Source organism: Natator depressus, chromosome 5 (genome assembly GCF_965152275.1).
Source record: "Natator depressus isolate rNatDep1 chromosome 5, rNatDep2.hap1, whole genome shotgun sequence".
Taxonomy (NCBI): domain Eukaryota; kingdom Metazoa; phylum Chordata; order Testudines; family Cheloniidae; genus Natator; species Natator depressus.
In genome coordinates, this window is record NC_134238.1 from 78,702,619 (window position 1) to 78,724,504 (window position 21,886).

At 41.7% G+C, this 21,886-nt stretch overlaps 1 protein-coding gene across 2 annotated transcripts in view; it reads left to right on the top strand.

The window, feature by feature from the left end:
- GRAMD2B (GRAM domain containing 2B) overlaps positions 1 to 21,886 on the top strand; it is a 73,831-nt gene that overhangs the window by 13,229 nt on the left and 38,716 nt on the right. Inside the window, exon 1 of one of the 2 annotated variants that reach the window (XM_074954031.1) lies at positions 8,191 to 8,430. The exons of the other annotated variant lie outside the window; for it this stretch is intronic. Within the exon in view, the coding sequence (XP_074810132.1) occupies positions 8,348 to 8,430 (83 nt within the window). The 5' untranslated portion in view covers positions 8,191 to 8,347. Of the gene's footprint in view, positions 1 to 8,190; positions 8,431 to 21,886 lie in introns of those variants that run through there. 2 annotated transcript variants of the gene reach the window in all.

Consider the following 21,886-nt stretch of genomic DNA (forward strand, 5'->3'; position numbering starts at 1 on the left):
GCACAGCATACGTGAAATAGCCATGAACTATGCTTTATAATACAATGTTATCTATGTTTTCCAAGAGCACTTTTTAAAAGCTATGTAATTACTATTAGACACACTAGGATATGGACTTTTATATAATAACAGCAGGTCTCTGTTGCTGACAGCAGTTGATCTTCACATAGTTTCCTTACTGCACCTATTATAAAGTTTCCTTATTGCACCAATTATAACTGCATAACAACACAAGCTCCACTGTGCCTTCTCCTTTATGTCAGAAGATTTGCCACAATATCAAAATAAAAGCCACATTAGCACCTGCACATCCAATAGCTTAACACAGAAAGGGAACTCATTCTTATATAACTGTGTCATTGTGATCAGAGGCCATACTAAATACCTTACTATAAAATAAACAATGAGGAGTCCTTGTGGCACCTTACAGACTAACAAATTTATCTGGGCATAAGCTTTCGTGGGCTAGAACCCACTTCACCAGATGCATGGAGTGGAAAATACAGGAGCAGGTATAAATACATGAAAAGATGGGAGTTGCCTTACCAAGTGTGAGGTCAGTCTAAAGAAACAGTTCAATTAACAGTAGGATACCAAGGGAGGAAAAATAACTTTTGTAGTGGTAATGAGAGTGGCCCATTTCAAACAGTTGACAAGAAGGTAAGGGACACCATCATAGGACCTAACCACATCAGCCACACTATCGGGGGCTCGTTCACCTGCACATCTACCAATGTGATATATGTCATCATGTGCCAGCAATGCCCCTCTGCCATGTACATTGGCCAAACCGGACAGTCTCTACACAAAAGAATAAATGGACACAAATCTGACATCAGAAATTATAACATTCAAAAACCAGTAGGAGAACACTTCAATCTCCCTAGTCACTCAATAACAGACCTACCGTTAATTGTATTGTCTCGTTAGACTGACTTCACACTTGGTAAGGCAACTCCCATTTTTTCATGTATTTATACCTATTCCTGTATTTTCCACTCCATGCATCTGATGAAGAGGGTTCTAGCCCATGAAAGCTTATGCCCAAATAAATTTATTAGTCTCTAAGGTGCCACAAAGACTCCTCGTTGTTTTTGCTGATACAGACTAACATGGCTACCACTCTGAAACCTGTTACTATAGAATGTATTTGTTGCACCAACCATTCCCCTGACAAGACCTGGTCACAGACTTATATATATAGTCTGGTGCCTGGATTATTTTCAATTCTAGATTTTACATTTTCATTTTAATGAAAAGGCATTGTGTGAAGGCTGTCACATAGCATTTTGTCAATGAAATGGCGTGCACTGAGAATTTGCCAAGAGCCATTTCCTGAATAAGATGATGTGCCATGGAACAAAGTGCTACCACCTATTTGTGAGCAGAGATTGGGAATACATTTTCCAATGTCTAGTTTGCAGACACCAGTTTATCTGAGCACAAGCATCTTGTTCAGCTTGTGCCTAATTTTGAAGCTGTAGCCCACAGAGGCTTGGGTTTCCTGAAAAATTATGTTTTGCTAGAGAGTCACCTTTAATTAATTTAGACATGAGAACTAAGTTAGTTTCAAGCAGCTACAAACTAACCTCCAAGGAAACAAACAGATTTTTAAAATATGAAAGCATTGTAATTATTATCCTCTCCACTAAGTCATTTCCAAGCTGTCATAAAAATAAAGGGAAGGATAACCACCTTTCTGTATACAGTGCTATAAAATCCCTCCTGACCAGAGGCAAAACCATTTCACCTGTAAAGGGATAAGAAGTTAAGATAACCTCGCTGGCACCTGACCAAAATGACCAATTAGGAGACAAGATACTCTCAAAGCAGGAGAGGGGGGAAACAAAGGGTTCGTCTGTCTGTGTGATGCTTTTGCTGGGAACAGATCAGGAATGCAGTCTCAGAACTTGTGTTAGTTAGTAAGTAATCTAGCTAGAAATGCATTAGATTTCCTTTTGTTTAATGGCTGGTAAAATAAGCTGTGCTGGATGGAATGTATATTCCTGTTTTTGTGTCTTTTTGTAACTTAAGGTTTTGCCTAGAGGGATTCTCTATGTTTTGAATTTGATTACCCTGTAAGGCATTTACCATCCTGATTTTACAGAAGTGATTCTTTTACTTTTTCTTTAATTAAAATTCTTCTTTTAAGAACCTGATTGAATTTTCATTGTTCTTAACATCCAAGGGTTTGGGTCTGTGTTCACCTATGCAAATTGGTGAGGATTTTTATCAAGCCTTCCCCAGGAAAGGGGGTGTAGGGCTTGGGGGGATATTTTGAGAGAAGACGTCTCCAAGCGGGCCCTTTCCCTGTTCTTTGTTTAACACGCTTGGTGGTGGCAGCATAGGGTTCAAGGACAAGGCAAAGTTTGTACCTTGGGGAAGTTTTTAACCTAAGCTGGTAAGAATAAGCTTAGGGGGTCTTTCATGCAGGTCCCCACATCTGTACCCTAGAGTTCAGAGTGGGGAAGGACCTTGACACAAGCTATTCCCTTTCCCCCACCACACATACAAAATCACAACATATAGGCATTATGCAAAGAGCACCACATATACATTCAGGCTAGATGGTTTATTTTAGGTTAAGAAAAATCTAATGTACGTATATGGGCACCTATCACTATGATATTTGAGCACTTCAGTCTTCAGCTTATCTATACTCACATGCCCCTGTAAGTTAGGGAAGTATTGTTATCCCCATTTTAGAGATGTGGATTTGAAGCACAGAGAATAAGGGGCAGATTTTTAAAAGTGACTTGCCCAAGATCACACAGCAAATCTGTGGCAGAGCAGGGTCTAGGTCTCCTCAATTAAAAGTTAATGCCCTAACCACTGGACCGTCCTTTCTAGAAAAGAAGAAGTGTAAATTTTCCACCAGAGAGAAAGCAGAGTACGTCCCCCATTCTAAGTCCCCGCTCCTTAAACAGTTTCACAGTCCTGGTTCTGGTAGACAAACCTCTCACGTTTAAAGATTCTGTATATAGAAAGCTACGTAGCTACCTACAACATGGACAACTCTTAGGGTACATCTACACTACATACTCATGGTAGCTCTGATTGAGCTAGTGTGCTAAACGTAGAGCGTAGCTGTGGCAGCATAAGAAACAGGAGAGGCAAGCTGCCCTGAGTAGTATCCATCTGAGAGCAAAGACACATAGTTAGGGCAAGCAGCCACTTGCTCCTGTGGCTATACTCTATTTTTAGCACTCTAGGTTGACCAGAACTAGAGCAGGTAGGTCTTCTTGAACAGGGAATCACACCCCCAGCTCAACGTGTAAACAAACCCTCCAAAAAATGAAGGTTACATTTGTCTAAGTATTGGAAGGTCAGGGGCCAAGTTCACAGCTGATGTAAATCAGCATAGCTCTATTGACATCGGTGAAGATACACCAATATATACAAACCAGGAATCTTGCCCTGGATTTTTAATCTGGTCTTTAGAGTCTCCAGAATTAGCTTTGAAATTTCAACAAAACAGCAGGTTCTCTCACTAGATTTCTGGAACTTCCTTCTTCCATTTGGCCTCAACATACTCTCCTAGAGAGAAACTATTCTTAACATTGGCACTTTCACTTCTGTTTCCAGATGTGCTGATCCATACAGACATTTAAAATAATTCCAGAGGCAGGGTATTAACTAAGGCCACCAATTTTCAGACTTGGGTGCCTAAAATAAAGTCATGTTAAGTTGCAACCTTCCAGAAAGAGTATTTTATGTAACTTCTCTTTGTGTATGCCATGAATGTAACAACCTAAACTGCACACATGCACAAAGCCTGTTGGGCTGCAGCCTGGGCTTGTAGCCATATCTGTAGGGCAGCGGTAGGCTTGGACTACCACTGCTGAGTTCCTCTTCCCACTGTAGGACATGTTCCATTTTTCCTCTAGTGTAGGGTGTGCCCAGAATCCCACTGCAATTACCACCTTACTCTGAACAATCTAAACACACTGGCTATAGGCTAAAGGTTACCACTTCATATATTTGCCTTTATTTTTAAATTAAATTAAACAACAAATCAGCTACAAAATGTGCCCTAAACTTCATCCTATGCTTTCTCCACAAGTATATTCATAAATTGATTTTCCTCCCCCAAGCTTCTCTGTTTCCTCTCTACTCAGAGAGGCACCTGCCTTTTCAATTCTTCTGGATTAGAGCTAATGAGCCTCACCTGGTCAGGCTAGCAGCATGAGATTGCAACAGAAGCCTTGCATCTCCCTGCAGAATCCTAGAGCTCATTCTGTCCCAGCAAGTGTGAATTCTGTAACAGCTTCATAGTATGCATAGTTATTCTTACATATAGTATACTTCATAAACTAATACTTAGTCCTGCCATGAGTGCAGGGGACTGGATTAGATAACCTCTTTCAGTCCTATGATTCTATTACAGAAACTTTTCTTTTACTAGATTAATAAATATTTAATAACAATACTCAGTACTTTCATAGTACTTTACATTTCTAACTGTTGTATAAATACTAACTAATGAATGGATCTTCACCACAACCTTGGTGATTGGTTAGCATTATTATCCACATTTTAAAAACAAGAAAAATAAGGCACTAACTGAGGTTAAGAGACTTTTTCAAGGCTAGTCAGCAAGTGGTCTGATCTTGCAGCTCACTTGAGCTGTCTTGTTGAAATCAGAGAGACAAGGTAGATGAGGTGTCATAAATATAAAGAGAAGGCTAACCACCTTTAAATCCCTCTTGGCCAGAGGAAAAAACCCTTTCACCTGTAAAGGGTTAAGAAGCTAGGATAACCTCGCTGGCACCTGACCAAAATGACCAATGAGGAGACAAGATACTTTTAAAGCTGGAAGGGGGGAGAAACAAAGGGTTCTCTCTGTCTGTCGCTTTTGCCAGGACCAGAGCAGGAATGTAGGTCAGAACTCGTGTAAAGGGCTAATAAACAAAACAGAAACCAATACATATCTAACTAGATTGCTTAAATGGCTGATAAAATAAGTTGTGCTGAATGGAATGTATATTCCTGTTTTTGTAACTTAAGCTTTTGCCTAGAGGGATTCTCTATGTTTTGAATCTGATTACCCTGTAAGGTATTTACCATCCTGATTTTACAGAGGTGATTCTTTTACTTTTTCTTCAATTAAACTTCTTTTTTTAAGAACCTGATTGCTTTTTCATTGTTCTTAAGATCCAAGGGTTTGGGTCTGTGTTCACCTATGCAAATTGGTGAGGATTTTTATCAAACCTTCCCCAGGAAAGGGGGTGTAGGGTTTGGGAGGATTTTGGGGGGGAAAGACGTTTCCAAGCGGGCTCTTTCCCTGTTATATATTTGTTTGTATATATAGATGCTTGGTGGTGGCAGCAATAAAGTCCGGGGGCAAAAGGTAAAATAATTTGTACCTTGGGGAAGTTTTAACCTAAGCTAGTAAAAATAAGCTTAGGGGGGTTTTCATTCAGGTCCCCACATCTGTACCCTAGAGTTCAGAGTGGGGAAGGAACCTTCACATGAGGTAATATCTTTATTGGACCAACTTCTGTCCAACAAAAGATATCACCTCACCTACTTTGTATCTCTAATATCCTGGGACCAACAGAGTTACAACTAAAGGGCATACAACAATTGTTGAAATCAGTAAGAATACTCAGATGAGGATGAGCTTCAGGAAAGGGTGCCAAGTCACAGAAGAATATACATATTTCTTTACACTGTCTGTTACTCCTGGAGATATGGGGCAAAATCTATAATAGCTATATGTAATGGCTAGAAATTTAGGCCCCAGTCCTTAACACACAGACATACTTAAAATTAAGTATTTGGAGGACCAAGGTTTTATATAGGCAACCTGTGGTCCATCTAATCCAGAATCTTTTCTCCAAGAGTGGACAGTACCAGATGCTTCAGAGGAAGCTATAAGAAACCCTGCACTAGGCTTCACCCATCATCAGACAATATTCAGCTGAGAATTGTATTGGTACTACATAAAGAAGAAAATCTGAAATACATACAAATGTCCAGATCCTACTCTGGGATCCACTAGCAAAGACCTCTTCTTCTGTGTGGAGTCTCGATGACTCTATAGGATCAGGGGTGGTGATTCTGATACAGGCTTAAACATGTATTTATACCATACATTTTAAATGTAATGAAATTGGGCCAGTTTTGTTGGGGATTTTTATTTTATTTTAGTCCTTATAATATATATGTAAATAGGTATACAATCCACACTTTTAAACTTATGGTATTTTATGTAAAGATACTATATATATTTTCTACCTGGGCCTGTTACCTATTATGAAATACAATCAGAGATCTGGAATATTTTTGATACTCTCATTTATATTTCATTGGTAGCATGCAGAAGCCCCTGTGTGAGATGCTGCCATTTAATGTTTCTCTCTGCCTGCAAATTCAATAGCATCCTGCTGAGTACAAGTGGGGGTTCTGACATTTGATCCTACTGTATATTTGTTGCATGACATTAGATGGTTTCTTGGGGCTGCCATGCCAACCTAAAGTGTTGCTAGACAGAAGCAGAAAACAGATTTATCTGAGCCAGTATAGGTGAAAACATCAGCTCTAGTGAGTTATCCTAATATAGAGGGTTCACACCACTGGCACATATGCAAACTCCTTCAGGGTACTCCCTATATTAACAATCACAGGTAAATCTTGGAACATAAACCTGGAAAGTGCTGAGTGTCTCATGAGAAGTGCCCAAAATGTCCATGTTTGCTTATGTTAGAAATATCAGGAATGTAGAGTTTGATCTTCCCTGGGTTTGCAGGAGAACCTTAAGAGCTCTCAGATATGTATATTGTGGGATCTAAAATGCTAATTGAGGGAGCAAAGGCGATGAACTTCAACAGAGACTTCCTTTATCCAAAATGTGAATTAGTCATTGAAGTGAAATATGTTCAAATTAAAAAACACACACAAAACAATGAATTTTAAACAGTTTGCTTTCCCTTGCTCAACTTTCACTCTCTTGATCATCCTCCATTGTCATCAATGGGAGATTTGCCATTGACTTAATGGGAGCAGGATCAAGCCCCTAGCCTTTGTGATATCACCATTGCACTCATTCTCCAGACACCATAAAAATTTTCAGTCTAGAGATACCTGAGTTTCTAATGTACAAGCAGGAAAATAAAACCCTATCCCTTCTCAGGCCTTGTTTAGACACCAAAATGTGCTCTTTTTTTTCCACCTGTAAAGAACCCAAGTCTCTTTTTGTAAATGTAGATTGAAGTTTGTCCCAGTGTTCTTCAACAATATTCCCACTTCTTACCCCTTCCTCCCACTCCCAGTTATTATTTAGTTTACTGCCTGCTGGCTGACTGCCACCCTTCATGATGCATAAGTACATAAGCCCGATTCTGCAACTTGTTACATATGGGAAGACTGTTGTAGCTATACATAACACTATTGATTTCAAAAGAGCTCCATGCAGACAGATACAACAATTTGCAAGACCAGTGGTGTCCTTTGTGATGCACTTTGAGATCCTGCAGGATGAAAAACACTATAAAAATGCAATACATTATTGCTGTTGTTATAAATCATCATGGCCAGCTTATTAGTCATCCAGGTTGGGACCACTGCTTCATGCCTATTGTCTGCTCTGAAAATAAACAAAAATTGGCTCTTTGGGGCAGCAAAGGGCTAATGGCACAGCCACTTGCGTCTCTTGTCGTCGTTGTCATTCCCATATAAAACATTAAAGGGACCTTTTGTTTAACGTAATCAGGAGGCAGTACCCGATGAGGCAACATCCTGTTTGAATAATTTAAGTTGTGTAAAAGACTAGCTGCCTGGTGTAATCTAGAAAGACGCGTGTGTTGCCTCAGTGCTGTGTCACTTTATGTAACTCACATCTTGAGTTATATAAAGTCAGTGCTTGTAATTATGTTTAACATCATTAAATCCTATTTTATAGCTTCATTCCAATAAATATCTGGTTTAAAAAGTAAAGCAGCTGTGAATTGTTATCACCGTGTTTTCACCTGCTTGGCTCATTAGTTTCCTCTCCCAGAAAGACTTGCTGAACAGGCTTTCTCCCCGCCTTCCCTTCCGCCCACCCCCAACTAGTGGTGGGGTGGAGAAAAGGAGGTCTCTGCTCTTTCTTTCTTTTTTCCTCCTCCTCCCTTTCCCGCTTCAGCCTTCCCTTTACCATTGGGTCCCGCTGATAGGACCAGTTTCAGCTTGCTCAGGTTAGCCAAAGACAAAGAGCCGGGCTTAATTTGCTCTCTGGAGTTTCAAAAGAGAGTTGTATGACAGGGAGGGAGGTAAAAGCTGGAGTGAGTTATTGCAGTTGGTGGTGGTAAGGGGTAGAGGAGGAGACCTGTGGATACTCACAGAGAGCTTTCTGCAGGCGGTGCTAATGCCTGGACAACAGTCTGATGTGGAAGAACTAAAACCTGTAAGGGCTGTCAATAAAAGGGAAAACAAAGGTGTCCTACTCCTGTAAGTATCCGATGTATTGCGTGGAAAGTCTCTGCGCCTGTTGGCTGTGCTGTGGGCTGAGCTGAACTATCTACACAGTATCAAAAGGAAAAATTCCTGTACAAATTTTACATTGTTTCTTAACTTTTGATACTGGCTGCCTCGTGATTCTGCTGTTTCCTTTTACAGCTGTTCGCGCTGGAACGTAGTAGAGAGCCTACAAAGTTTCAGGAATGCAGGCTCGGTCTGATCGTGTGAAATTAAGAAAGTATTTGAACGCCAGTTGCGAACTGTTTATAGTACAACTACACGTGACTAGTTTGGTAACTCAAAGACCACGACTAGAGCTAAACAGAACTTGAGTCTGCCTTTCTTTAAAGCTAGGAGACTAGAATGCTATCTGAAGAACATTGTAAATATATGTATATGTTGTCAGCAGAGTTCTGCCTGCCAGAATTTATCTTCAAGTTTGTATCCAGTGGGAGCCTTCAACAAAGCTTGTATTGTACAAAGTCTAGTCATTAAAGTAACAATGATGTGCTATCTTAAATTATTTCACTTTTGTTTTCTAAAAGTGATTTGAATCTCTCCCCTCCCCCAGCTTCAGAACAGGAAATTGGGGAAGGTTAAGTTCACCTTCATTCAGAGTAATGGAACGATGATTAGATCCAGACTGAAAAACCTCTAATCATCTTGTTGTGAGTTTCCTTGAAAGCACAGGTCACTTTATGGGGTCTAATGCTGGTTTGCAGGCAGCATATCATAGTCCTGATTCCCCTGAGAACAGTTTTGTACTGGTATAATTCCATTGATTTTTCGGTACAGTTACACAGGTGTAAATCATACTAGAATGAGGCTCCTTATCTGTAAATGGAGCTGAAGTGAAAGGTCAGAGTTTCATTTGGGGTAACCAAAATGCTGCTTCCCTTTTCCCCGGTTCCCCTAATTTAGTGGTACTCCGTATTTAAGGGGAGTGAGGGGTTATGTTGCTTTTGATCCCAAAGTTGGGGTGGGGGAGGTGTAATAACAATTGACTAATAGAAAATGGACAGAAAAATCGTATTGCATAAAGATCAGGAGAGCCTTGCAAATCTGCATGTATCTGCAGATGTGCATATCCGCGGACCATGTTTGCAGATCGGAAGCGGATACAAACCGCGCAGGGCTCTAAAGATCAGTATCTCCAGCTCTGTAATCTGTGTTAACTATATCCTTTAGTGGCAGTGATACCCAGGAACTCATTCAAACTTAAATTTCTTGTTCCTTTTAATCTTTGAAGGCTCTTGCACTCTGTATAGTGTGTGACCTTTTTTATATTGAGCTTACTTTTAGAAAGGGGGAAAAGCTTTAAAGATAAAATGGCCATTACAAATACAACATTAATAAGTGAGATTGGCTAGAAATGTGTTCCTCCTGAAAGGGTTGGTGTTTCTTTTAAATCATGCCTTCATGATGTTTTTTTACATAATTATTTCTTCACTATGGAAAAAATGCTTGTGTTAAAATGTCTGTGATACAGGTGGGAGCAGAAGGTGGAGAAAGATGGTGGTAAAATTTTCAAAAGTGCTTAAGTAACATAGGAAGCTAAGTCCCATTTTCAAAAGCCTTTCTTAAGCCTCACTGAAAGTCAATGGCACTAGAATCCAAAGTCACTTGGGACTTAGTTTTCTAAGTTCCTTGAGCGCTTTTGAAAATGTTATCTGAAACCTTTTTAAAAAAAAAAAAAGAGCAAAGGAAGACTGTGTGTGTGTGTGTGTGTGTGTATACGCAGTGATGGCCAGAAGGACTAGAACTTGAGTTCATATACAAGTTCAATTTTTTTATTAACTTTGCATTAGAGAGTTCCTCCTTAAAATTTCTTGTTAACACTTACGACAGCATTCCTTCATGAAGAAGAAGAACCCACCTCAAACATCATTTTGGGTGCTGTTTGAACGTCCCCCCTACCTCCTCAATATATTTATGTAATTACATCTTTTTTAATCCAAAGAACTAATAATACATACACAACACACTGATCTTTCACTATTTCAAAATATGCTCTTTATCCCCTCCCTATTTAGCCTTACCCCCACTCTGTTTAGTTCAAGATAAGATCTTTGTATGGCTTTTTATAGATAAGTAATTTGTGACATATACATAATTCCATGTATAACTGATGATGCAAACCACATGGAGCACTATCAGTTAAAACTGAACTCCTGTCTGTTTTGCCTGAATATGCTAGACCTCATCGTGGTACTTATAGAGGGAGTGGTTTGCTCTGGTTTTCTTGGTCAAAATTTCCCATGTTGTCCTTCCCTACCAAAAGGTTGTACAGTGTGCTGTATACTGTTTTAGCTTCTGCTTACTGCCTGACAGGTGGCTGCATTTCCTGTGTGCTGTATGTATGTAGCTTGTGAAGCAGTCTGAGATCCTTCAAACATAAAATATTCTTGACAAGTTGAAAATACTTGATGCCCTATTTTGCACTAAAATATTGAAGAAAGATATGAACACTGTTACTCACATGCCACCCAGAGATTAGAGGTCTACTCAAACCAAATATCCAGATACAAAGAAACCTGAATTTGGAAGAGTTTGAATTTTGCACCTTATGGCCTCATCCTTGTTGGAAATTACAGTTCCCAGTTACCCATCACAGATCATGATTAGAGCTGGTCTAAAAATTTTCCAACATAACACTCACGTGTCAGAAAATGCTGTTTTGACGGAATCTAAACAGTGTGCCAACACTTTTTTGATGGAAACCACATAAGCAAGAAAGCGGGTCATCCTGCCTGGGCATGACTCCAACTTCCTGGGGAGTTGGGCACCATGGAAAAGCAGCTGTCTATGGAGCTGGGAGAAAACTGAAACTGAATTTTTCAGCTCTCTTAAAATGGAATTTTTCAGAATGTTCCCACCTGTGAAAAATTTTAAATCTTTGACTTTTCATCTGGAGTTGGAACTAAATTATTTGTCTAACCCACTGAAATCTCTCACAAGAGGATCATTCCTTTTTCCAGCCAACTCTAGTCTCAGTCCTGTAAACACTTTGAGGAGGATGGAGAACACAAAAGGCAGCGATCTTATTTTTTTGGAAAGGGTATACACTTCCAACACTTGTATCTCTGATCCAAACAGGTGCACTCCCAAAATACCCCCCACAGTGAAATGCATTGGTAGAAATAACTTGTTCCGTAGGCAATGCTTCAGAAATTAAAGAGGCATGTTCCACATTTTCCCCCTTCCGATGCAGGGCCGGATTAATCTTTTGTGTGCCCAGGGCCAAACATGTTTGTGGGCTCCCCATGGAGGCAGTGGAGCATGGCAGGGGGAGGTTAGTCCCCGGAGCGAGGGGCCAGCCAGGGGCAATGGGACATGGAGGGGCGGCCCTGCTTCGCCCAATGGAGGGGCACTATTTACAAACTGGCAGTTGCCAGATGCACAGTGGCCCACCTGGCCCTGTGCTGCCAGCGTGCCTCTTCCCCTCAGAGGTGGGCCCATGTCACACCACACAGCACCCCACGCCCAACACTCGCCAACTCCCTATGGCCAGAGGCCCCCTGGACCCACTATGCCCAGCATCCCCCCAGACCCCCCCACAAATGCACAGCACCCTGCACAACACCACCCCAGCCCACAGCCCCACCACAGAACCTCTAGTGCCCCAACACACAGATCTGCCCTGCCCTGTCACAGCCCAGCACCCCCCCCCCATGCCCCCAGACTCCCCACTCCCCCATGCTCTGTCTCCTGGCTGCACTCACTGGCCCTGCTGGGAGGTGACTGTGTCTGCCAGGCTGAGCCACCAGGGCTGGTCCCAGGACCAGGAATCGGTCCGTCCCCTCGGGCGTGGCATGATCAGCCAGGGTCCCTCAAGACACACTTTCCTGGAGGGGCCCAGTCAAGCCCCCCACACTGGTCCCCCCACACACACACCTGGCTGAGACTGGCCAGGCTTCTGCACCAGTCCCAGGTGGCTTAGCTCTGAGGAGACAGGTGGGGCCCCACAGGTGGTGGGAAGCAGAGACTGCCCAGAGTCAGAGATGCCTGGGGTCCAGCCAGGGGGCAGAGAGGAGCGGGGGGGAGCCAGCAGGGTCTCAGGGCGCAGTGCAAGCAGAGCAGGCCAGGCTCTTCTGAGCATGGGCCTGGCTCCATGAAGCCAATGGAGCCATTGTAAACCCAGTACTGTTCCCATGTGAGGCAGGGAGCAACTATATCCCATACAAATGAGGGGCAGTTCCCTGAATCACTCTTGAGCTTACTGACTTCTTACAACTGATGGCCCTGACTGTGCATACAGATCCATTTTGGTGGATACCTATTAATTTCAATGGTGCTTTTTATGGTGCGAAGGTCTGGTCATGTGGATCTACTTGTGGAATTGGGACCTATGTTTGTTAATCATATAGTAATTTTTTGCATAGAATAATACGTGAATTTTAGACTAAATACATACACTTGGACTGCACCAGGCTGTGTGAGTCTAAATAGAAGATACCTATGAGATCCTCTTCTAGTTACAGTAGCACATAAAATCAAGTGCACATTTGTAGTTTAAATGACACTCCTTTTAAGGGTGTTTTGTTTGATTTTACTACAGCAATCTTTTTATTTTTTTAAAGCAGGAGTTGGGTGCCTTGTTTATCTGATTTCTGAGAACTCTCAGAGCACTAGACAACATATTTTTTTTTTTAAAAAAAAGTGTCACATTAATTGTGGAAGTGTGTGACTTTGTGAGTGCAAAGGATGTAAACAAACCCTGCCATCAAAGGGTTTCATGTCACTTGAAACTCTGTAATGTTGTGTTTTTGCAGAAGCAAGTAATACAATCCTTATGACATTAGATCATGTTTTTAAAACGCTATCAGACCTGTTTTTTCTTTCTCTCTCTCTCTCCTTCCCATAAGCTTTTCTGGCAAAGCTTCAATTTTAAGAGAACTTGGGTTTCCTGATACACAGGTGGGATAACACTCTGACTCTATATAGTCCTCATTACCATAGTATCTGAGTACCCCACAATCTTTAATGTATTTCTCCTCACAACAAACCTATGAGGTAGGGAAGTGCTATTTATCCCCATTTTACAGAGAACAAACCAAAGCACAGAAACGCTAAGTGATCACACAGGAAGTCTGTGGCAGGACATAAAACTGAACCCATGTCTCTCAAGTCCCAGGCTAGTGCCCAAATCACTGAACCATTCTGATGCTTTGCTAAATAATAATTAATCTTACAAATTTCCATATGGTGAAAGAAGAGCTCAATTATTAAAAAAGGAGTAATTATGTAATACTGCCTCCGTGCTCAAATATCTGTGCTGGCTTCCCACTGAATATGCAATCCAACTGATATTCAAAACCCTCCATCAGGCTGCTCCTAGCTCTCTGAGGCAGTGTGCTCACCATGGCCTGTGTCCCCAGTAGCTTGGGAGCTGTCTGTAAGAGAGACCACCCCCACACTCCATGTGCCCAAGCAGTGCAGCTGACAATCAGCAGAGGCACTCCAACTGGAGGTACTTTGGTTTGTAAGAGAGGACTGCTGGTTGGACTCCTTGGGGGCCCCTTGAACAGGAAATTGGTCCTATCCCCATGCCTGTTGGTCCACAATAATCTACCTTCGCTAATCTTGGGGCATTTGTCAGAGCCAGTGTCTGTAAAACAGCACTTGGGGATGGCTGAGGAGTGTGAGGCTCTGTGGGGTTGAGGGTTTTGTGGGATCTGAGGTATGGAAGCTTTGTTTGGGGATTGGCTTGTTGCTGTTTCTATGAAATGTAATTGTAACTATCTGTCTAGAACCCTATGGTACTTAAACAAGTGTCATTAAATGTGTTCACATTGGTTATTTCAATGTGTACTCTCCTGTGGTGTTTAAAAAGCATCCCTCTCTTCTCACCGTGCCTCTGTGCCAAGCTCACAGTCCATGGTTCTGGGATGGGGTTTTCCCCTGAAATGCTGAGCTAAAGTATCTTATGCCATCATTTCATACGTTAAACTCTTTTTTCTTCTCTATAGTCCTCAGACAAGTTGTTCTCTGAAGCTCTTCCCAAACACATCAAGATTCCTTAAATTGCTTCCAAACTGGCATTCCTGTCATTGATGTCGTGATGCAAATTCCTTGTGGTCATAAGTATCTGGTTCTCACATTGTATGTAATGTATGGAGCCTTATTCTCCTTTCACATATACTTAATTCCTTTGACTTCAATGGAGCCACTCTGATTTATACTGAAGAGAGAATCAGGTCCATGGTCTTTAAATCTGTCTGGGATAGAAAACTCCAGACAATACATCAGTTAAAACAGTACATAATTGGTTTATGCTGAACACAGTATGTGGTTTCAGAGTAACAGCCGTGTTAGTCTGTATTCGCAAAAAGAAAAGGAGTACTTGTGGCACCTTAGAGACTAACCAATTTATTTGAGCATGAGCTTTCGTGAGCTACAGCTCACTTCATCGGATGCATTCAGTGGAAACTGCAGAAGACATTATATACACAGAGACCATGTCTTCTGCAGTTTCCACAGTATGCATCTGATGAAGTGAGCTGTAGCTCACGAAAGCTCATGCTCAAATAAATTGGTTAGTCTCTAAGGTGCCACAAGTACTCCTTTTCTTCGTACAGTATGTGGTGTGTATTTGTGACCTAGCACACTGGAGTAGTAGGTTCTAGTATTAGCTGGTACATTCCATGCACTAATGATAACAGCACAGGACAAATTTTGTCTTGCTAATCTTGGTGCACCAGACTTTTTAAGAAATGAAGGGTTTTAACTTAAAAATGAGTGCAGGTCTTTTTAGGGCATTACAGGTAGGGTAAGCAAAAGTATTCCTTAATACTGAGAGAAAATATCAAAAACAAGTGCTTCCAAGAGCAGTAGAAAATAATTACATAAAAACTGTGTGCTGCTAGGAGTAGAAAGTGTCATAATGCATATCAGATAAAATTATATGTATACTGTAGATAATAATTGGTAACTTAAATATTTCTAGGTTTCAGAGTAGCAGCCGTGTTAGTCTGTATTCGCAAAAAGAGCAGGAGGACTTGTGGCACCTTAGAGATGAACAAATTTATTTGAGCATAAGCTTTCGTGAGCTACAGCTCACTTCAATTTCTGTTTGATAAATAATCATGGGTTGGGAGAAGGAAAAAATGGGGGGCCCTGGTCTGCTGACGTTCATGTGGCAGTACACGGTACTTTGAGCTGTGTGACGTAGGGCCATGCAAGGGATAGAGAGTTTGAAACTGTGGTAAAGACCCTCCTCCCATCTCTTTCTGTATACGTGGGGTTGTTGGTGTGTGTTGATTTTGTTGTGAAGGGTTTTGGCAGCTGACTGCAATTTAGTGTTTCTAGTTATGAAGAGTTAACCTGGTCAATCTTCAGCTAGGCTCAGTAGCTGCTAAATGTCTGCTCTTCACATTTCTATTTTTTAAGTGTGCATCTGTACTACACTTACATGCTTGGAACTTTGCAATGGAAGGGTTTAGTGTCCTCTGATCAATAGTACCATGTTCATAATCCTCTCTTATACTACAGGCAAAAACTACACGTAAAAGAACATTACTTAAGGTTGCAAGCCCTCAACTTAGGAAACACTAGAATTAAGCTGGTCTGATTTATTTTTATAGGGAGAAAACAATGTGTGTTTTCCTAGCCTTAGTCTTGGAAATGGGTGAACTATTTTGTCTGAAATTTTCCCAGAAATGAATCCACCTTAGGCAGATACCTGGCATAGAAAATTTCAGCTGAAACAGTTTGCCAAAGCTATAAGCGACTGATACCATGGTTTTACAATGGGAAGTGTTAGGCAATATTACTAATAGGCGGTGCTCCCAGCCTTGCCTATAATGCATGCTCTGGACCTGATTTTCAGAAGTGCTGAGCACCTGCACCTGTCTGACTTCATTTGCAGTTGTGGCTCTTGAGTACTCCTGAAAATTAGGCCATGTAAATTTACCCTGGTTGCCCCGCAGGTCATGTATACTGTCAACACACAAAAGTACAAAGCTGCCTGTCTGTGTCTTACTATGTGATACCTGAAAAAGAGCTCTGTGTAGCTCAGGAGCTTGTCTTTCACTAACAGAAGCAGGTCCAATAAGTTATTACATCATCCATCTTATCTCCTCTTACTGTGTATGTCACATACAGGAGCATGAGTTTGTGTAGGCTTTTGCTTTACACCAGCTAGTCCCGTTGACTAAACTCTTAAAATAACAAGATTCCAACCCTTTTTGTACCACTGTTACTCTTACACACACACAGATTGTCTATGAAGAATTTTTTCTGGCAACTGTCATGACCCTACAGGTCTTCAAGATGTGTCCACAGGGTCCCCAGTTGACTTTTGCCTCTCTGCTGCCACTGAGCAGGAGAGACAATGAAACCTGAAGTGACCTCGGGGAGGACTTCCCAGGCTTGATTGGAGAAACACCATGAATTCTGATTTGACTGGGCTTCCTATTTAAATCCACAGGAAGTTGTCTCCACAACTGGGCTCTACCTGGCTGTTACGTTGGACCCTGCCTCCTTGTGTGACTCCTGAATCCTACTTGCCTGCCTTGCTCCTGATTCCTGTTTTTGTTCTTGATCCTTTCCCCAGTCTCCGAATCCACCTCTGACCCTTGGCTCGACTTCCTGACTCCAACTCCTGCTCTAACCACTAGACTTAGCTGCCTACAGCCCCGACAGCAGCTTTATAATTGGGGCTCTCTTCTAATGTTCAATAGTGGCCACAGGACCTCTGAGTGTCATATCTGCCAGTTGATGTCCAAATATAATACCAATATCTTTTCTCTTCCCCATCCCAGCCACACAAACGCTTCTATCCTGTAGTTGGAATAATGGTACATTGCCTTCCTGAGGCTAGAACAGATCCTCATTGTCAACAAGCAGTTACCAAGAGAACCAAACCAACCCTACTGTGCTTAATCAGAGAAGCTATACAAAACTGCTCTCATTTGGAAGCTGCTCTATATCTCTTTGAAGAATAAATTATATGAACTCTGTACAGCTTCCCAAAGCAGATGTTGCAGTGGGATCTAATACTGCCACTCAGCTGACTCTTCCCACTCTGCACACCCATGACCAGAGAGATGAGTTGACAGGCCCTTGAGGAAGAAAGTATAAATTTAATTTACCATGCAGGCATGTGTTACTGCCAGCCCTTATGCTAGAAGAGCTGTTGCTTGGTCTAGCAACCTTCAAAGATAAAATCAATAAGAAAAAAACTGTCTTAACCAGTATTCTTTGACAACTTCCAGATACAATTATGTTCTCTGCCAGAGCTATTTCCTCAAATGCTATATTGCACAAGAAGCTCTGGCTCAGGATGTAGAAGGCAGATAGCCAAGTACAGCAGCTTCTGTCGGCCTCTGTATTTTCCATAGAAAGAAAGCTCTTCAGGGAGCAATAGCTGAATGAAATGGAGAGAAATACTCAATGCTTTCTCACAAACAAGGTAAAAAGCCAGAGGCCTTTACAGACGCGTTGTCCTTTTTTCATTGACAAAACAGCAAGAGAGTCTCAACTGAGGGAAGAAGATACACAGGTGACAATTGCCTAGTAGACAATTGCCTACTTCCAGCGAGTCCAACCTATAGAACTTTACATAATGACAGGTTTCAGAGTAGCAGCCATGTTCTTTTTGCGGATACAGACTAATACAGCTGCTACTCTGAAAAAAGAAAAGGAGGACTTGTGGCACCTTAGAGACTAACAAATTTATTTGAGCCTAAGTTAGGCTTGAATAGAGACTGGGAGTGCATGAGTCATTATACAAAGTAAAACTATTTCCCCTTGTTTATTCCTTCTCCCCCCCACCCCCCACCCCCACACACACACACACTGTTCCTCAGACGTTCTTGTTAACTCCTGGAAATGTGCTGGAAATGGCCCACCTTGATTATCACTTCAAAAGGTTTTCTCTCCCCCCACCACACTCTCCTGCTGGCAATAGCTCATCTTAAGTGATCACTCCCCTTACAATCTGTATGGTAAACATCCATTTTTGCATGGTCTGTGTGTATATAAATCTCCTCACTGTACTTTCCACTTTATGCATCCGATGAAGTGAGCTGTAGCTCACGAAAGCTTATGCTCAAATAAATTGGTTAGTCTCTAAGGTGCCACAAGTACTCCTTTTCTGATGTCAAAACAGAATCCTTCTAAAAAGTGCTGTAAAAGAGAAGAGATCCTGATTACACTGCATCTAGCAGCCTAATCTCTCACTGTGAGTGCTGAACTATACCATTTTTAAAAAGGGAGCCAGTAGGACTTTTTCACTAAAATTCTTTGAATATGTTAAGTTTAAAAAAAAAAAAGAATTCCTTGCATCTGTATTTTTAAAAGCACCTGGTACAACTAACCATTGCTAAAAGGATATAGAAAAACCTACCATATTCGTGCCACAAATCTCTTGCATAAACACAGCTAAATCTGAAAACTTGGCTCACAGTCATGTGAAGAAGACTTTCCAGTGGTGAAGTCAAGCTTTCGTTTCCTCACTTGTTTGCTCCTGTGACGATGCCCACAAATGACTGCATTGTTAGGTGGCAGCCATGGATTTTCATAAACCATGAATATTTGTCAGGCCCTTTTGTAAGTATGACTGTTAGCAGGTTCTTCAGGCAACTGCATTTTTCTCTTATTTAATTTGGCAGAAGAGAATTGGAAGCTCAGACCTCCAGGTGCCTCATCCCTCCCTTTCTTGATCTTGAATAAAACTTAGGGCATGTCTACACTAAAACCTTAAGTCGACCTATATTAGGTCAGTTTACAGCCACCACAGTAATTACTGCGGTGGTTCATGTCCACACTACCCGCCTTCAGTTGGTGGCACTTATCTTCACCAGGAGCACTTCCACTGACCTTAGGGCGCAGTGTGGGGAGCTGAGAGTGCAGGCTCTCAGCTCCACCAGGAGCCTGGCTGCCCCACAGGATCTGGCCTTGTTTTGATTTCGGGAATAGTGCTCTGTCCTTGGACTTTCTGCTGAGGCTAGCCGGAAAGTTGCAGTGGTGAGGTTTTGGAGTGATTTTTTTATTATTATTTTTATTTATTTATTTATTTATTTATTGAAGTGGACAGATGGACTGGGGACAATCTGAAGAAAGATAGAACAACCAGAATGGCTTACATTCCTGGTTTGTTCTGTTCTTTATTTTTATAAAATATTAGTCTCTCACTTAATGGCACAAGGAATTTGTTTCTATTTTCCCATAGAACTTGATAGCAGTCTGTCTTTGATTAGACAGGGAATACTGCCTGTTAATAATAGATGGTATTTAAGAACTGAGAATTTACATGCTAATGACGTCCACAATGTCACAATGACCTTACTGCTGTCTGCTGAGGTACTATGGTGTGAGACTTGATCTGGTTATTATGTGAAGTGTTTATCCACTGGGCTAAAAAAGTTCAATAAAATAAGATACCTTTCCTTTTTGTTTTATTTTGCTGTTTTAAAAGGTATAGTCCATGCTTAATGACTAGACAATTTAATTGTTTTATTAGACAAAATTCATTACTTGTTTAAAATTAAAATGTATTCAAATTTTCTAATACTATATAAGGATACCAAAATTTCAAACCAAATTTGTATATTGCTATGTTTAAAGGTATTGCTGCAAAGTGAGAATACATCAATAAATATTCAAATAACTCTACTTCCTCACCCTCACAAATATAATCTGTAGCAAAAAATAACCACCAGCAGTGAGGAAAAGCAAACTCTGCAGTGCTAATGTCCCCAAATCCCTTCTGTGTTATCCTAAGAGCCATTTCATAGGCAAAATATACCTGCTGCACACATTGCAATGCCTGTCAGGAAATGCAGTCAATCATAGGCCCAGTGCATTCTCAGACTGCTGAGAAGGGCTGACACTGAGCAAAACAATGGTGTTCAGAAGATCTGGTAAAAGAGAGAGGGATAGCTGGAGGGAGGGCAGAGGGTATAACTCAAATATAGTCACATCAACTATATAGCAGGTTCACTCTGTTGTGTTTATATTTGGCTCAGTGAGTTGTTTCTATAATGAGAGAATTAGTCTCCTAGCATTGCTCTCAAAAGGACTGAAGATATGCAGACCATTAATGTCTGCTACAAAAGAATAGAGCAGGGGTTGGCAACCTTTCAGAAGTGGCGTGCCAAGTCCTCATTAATTTAAGGTTTTGCATGCCAGTAATAAATTTTACAGGGCCCCCCAACAGAACCCGAGATTGGCAGCGGGCTGAGCGGTGCCGGCAGCCGAAATCCCAGAATGGCAGCACGGGCAGCTGCCGGCCTCGCTCATCCGGCTGCCGGCCTGGATGGACAGAATCCCGGGCCAGCAGCAGGCTGAACGAGGCCAGTGGCCGGGATACCGGCTGGCAGGGGCCGGTGGCCAGAACCCCAGATCTGGGGTCCCGGCCACCAGCCTGGCTCAGCCCGCTGCCAGCCCAGGATTCCGTCCATCCAAGCCAGCACCGGGCTGAGCAGGGCCGGCGGCCAGGACCCTGGCTGGCAGCAGAGTGCCACTAAAAATCAGCTCACGTGCCACCTTTGGCACGTGTGCCGCAGGTTGCCAACCCCTGGAATAGAGCATCCACTATCTTTAGCTTTGTATCCACTTGTAATAACAAGCTGACCCCCAGTTGTAGTGTTCTTGAATTCCTTAAGCTTTGAACACACTCTCTCCTCACGTGTATAAAGATATGTCTGACAACTTTACCCCTCCAACATACAACTGAAATGGTATCCTTCCAAAATCAGATGCTCAATTTTGGGCTTTTGTATGTACTGGCCAGACTACTGTGTTCTAAATTTAAATTTACTCCATCCACTTGAGTACACCATTGGTCTACTTAGCTTCTTGTTTGCCCCATTAAGCAGCTCTTCATTTCTTCACTCTTAGTCCAGATGTATTGTGCTTGGAGTTGTGAACATGTTTCAATAGTATTTGCTCTCTGAATCACTGTCAAAATCACAATACCTGTGTGTGTGTGTTATACCCCAGAAGCAGGATGGGTGTACGCTACAGAGCTTAGATGTTTAACGCCAGACAACAGGACAGTTCAGAATAAACAGATTCTATTCCTTTTAAATGCTGAGCATGGTTATGGATTTTATATGGTGTTAGTGGCATGTCTGCTTCAGTGTGACTCACCACATCCTTTCCTAGTAAAGATAGGATGCCAACTGTCATGGTTACAGGTCAAAATGCAGTTTCTCTTTTAGTCCTTCTGACATATACCCCTTTGGCTTGCTCTTTTCACCCGTATCTGGCCAGAACTATATTGTTCAATTGCTCTGGTCCGGATCTCTAAACAGCAGTACCAAACATGGTAACACAACAAGTCCAACCGGGTTTGGCACCTGTAAACCTTCTTTCTCTATAAGCCTGTGACAATACAAGTTCACAGGGCCATAGAGCCAGCATCTTCAAAAGAAAGTATTTATTTATTCTCTTATCCAAGTACACAGCATGCAAAGTGAAGGATAAAAACAGTAAAACTGTA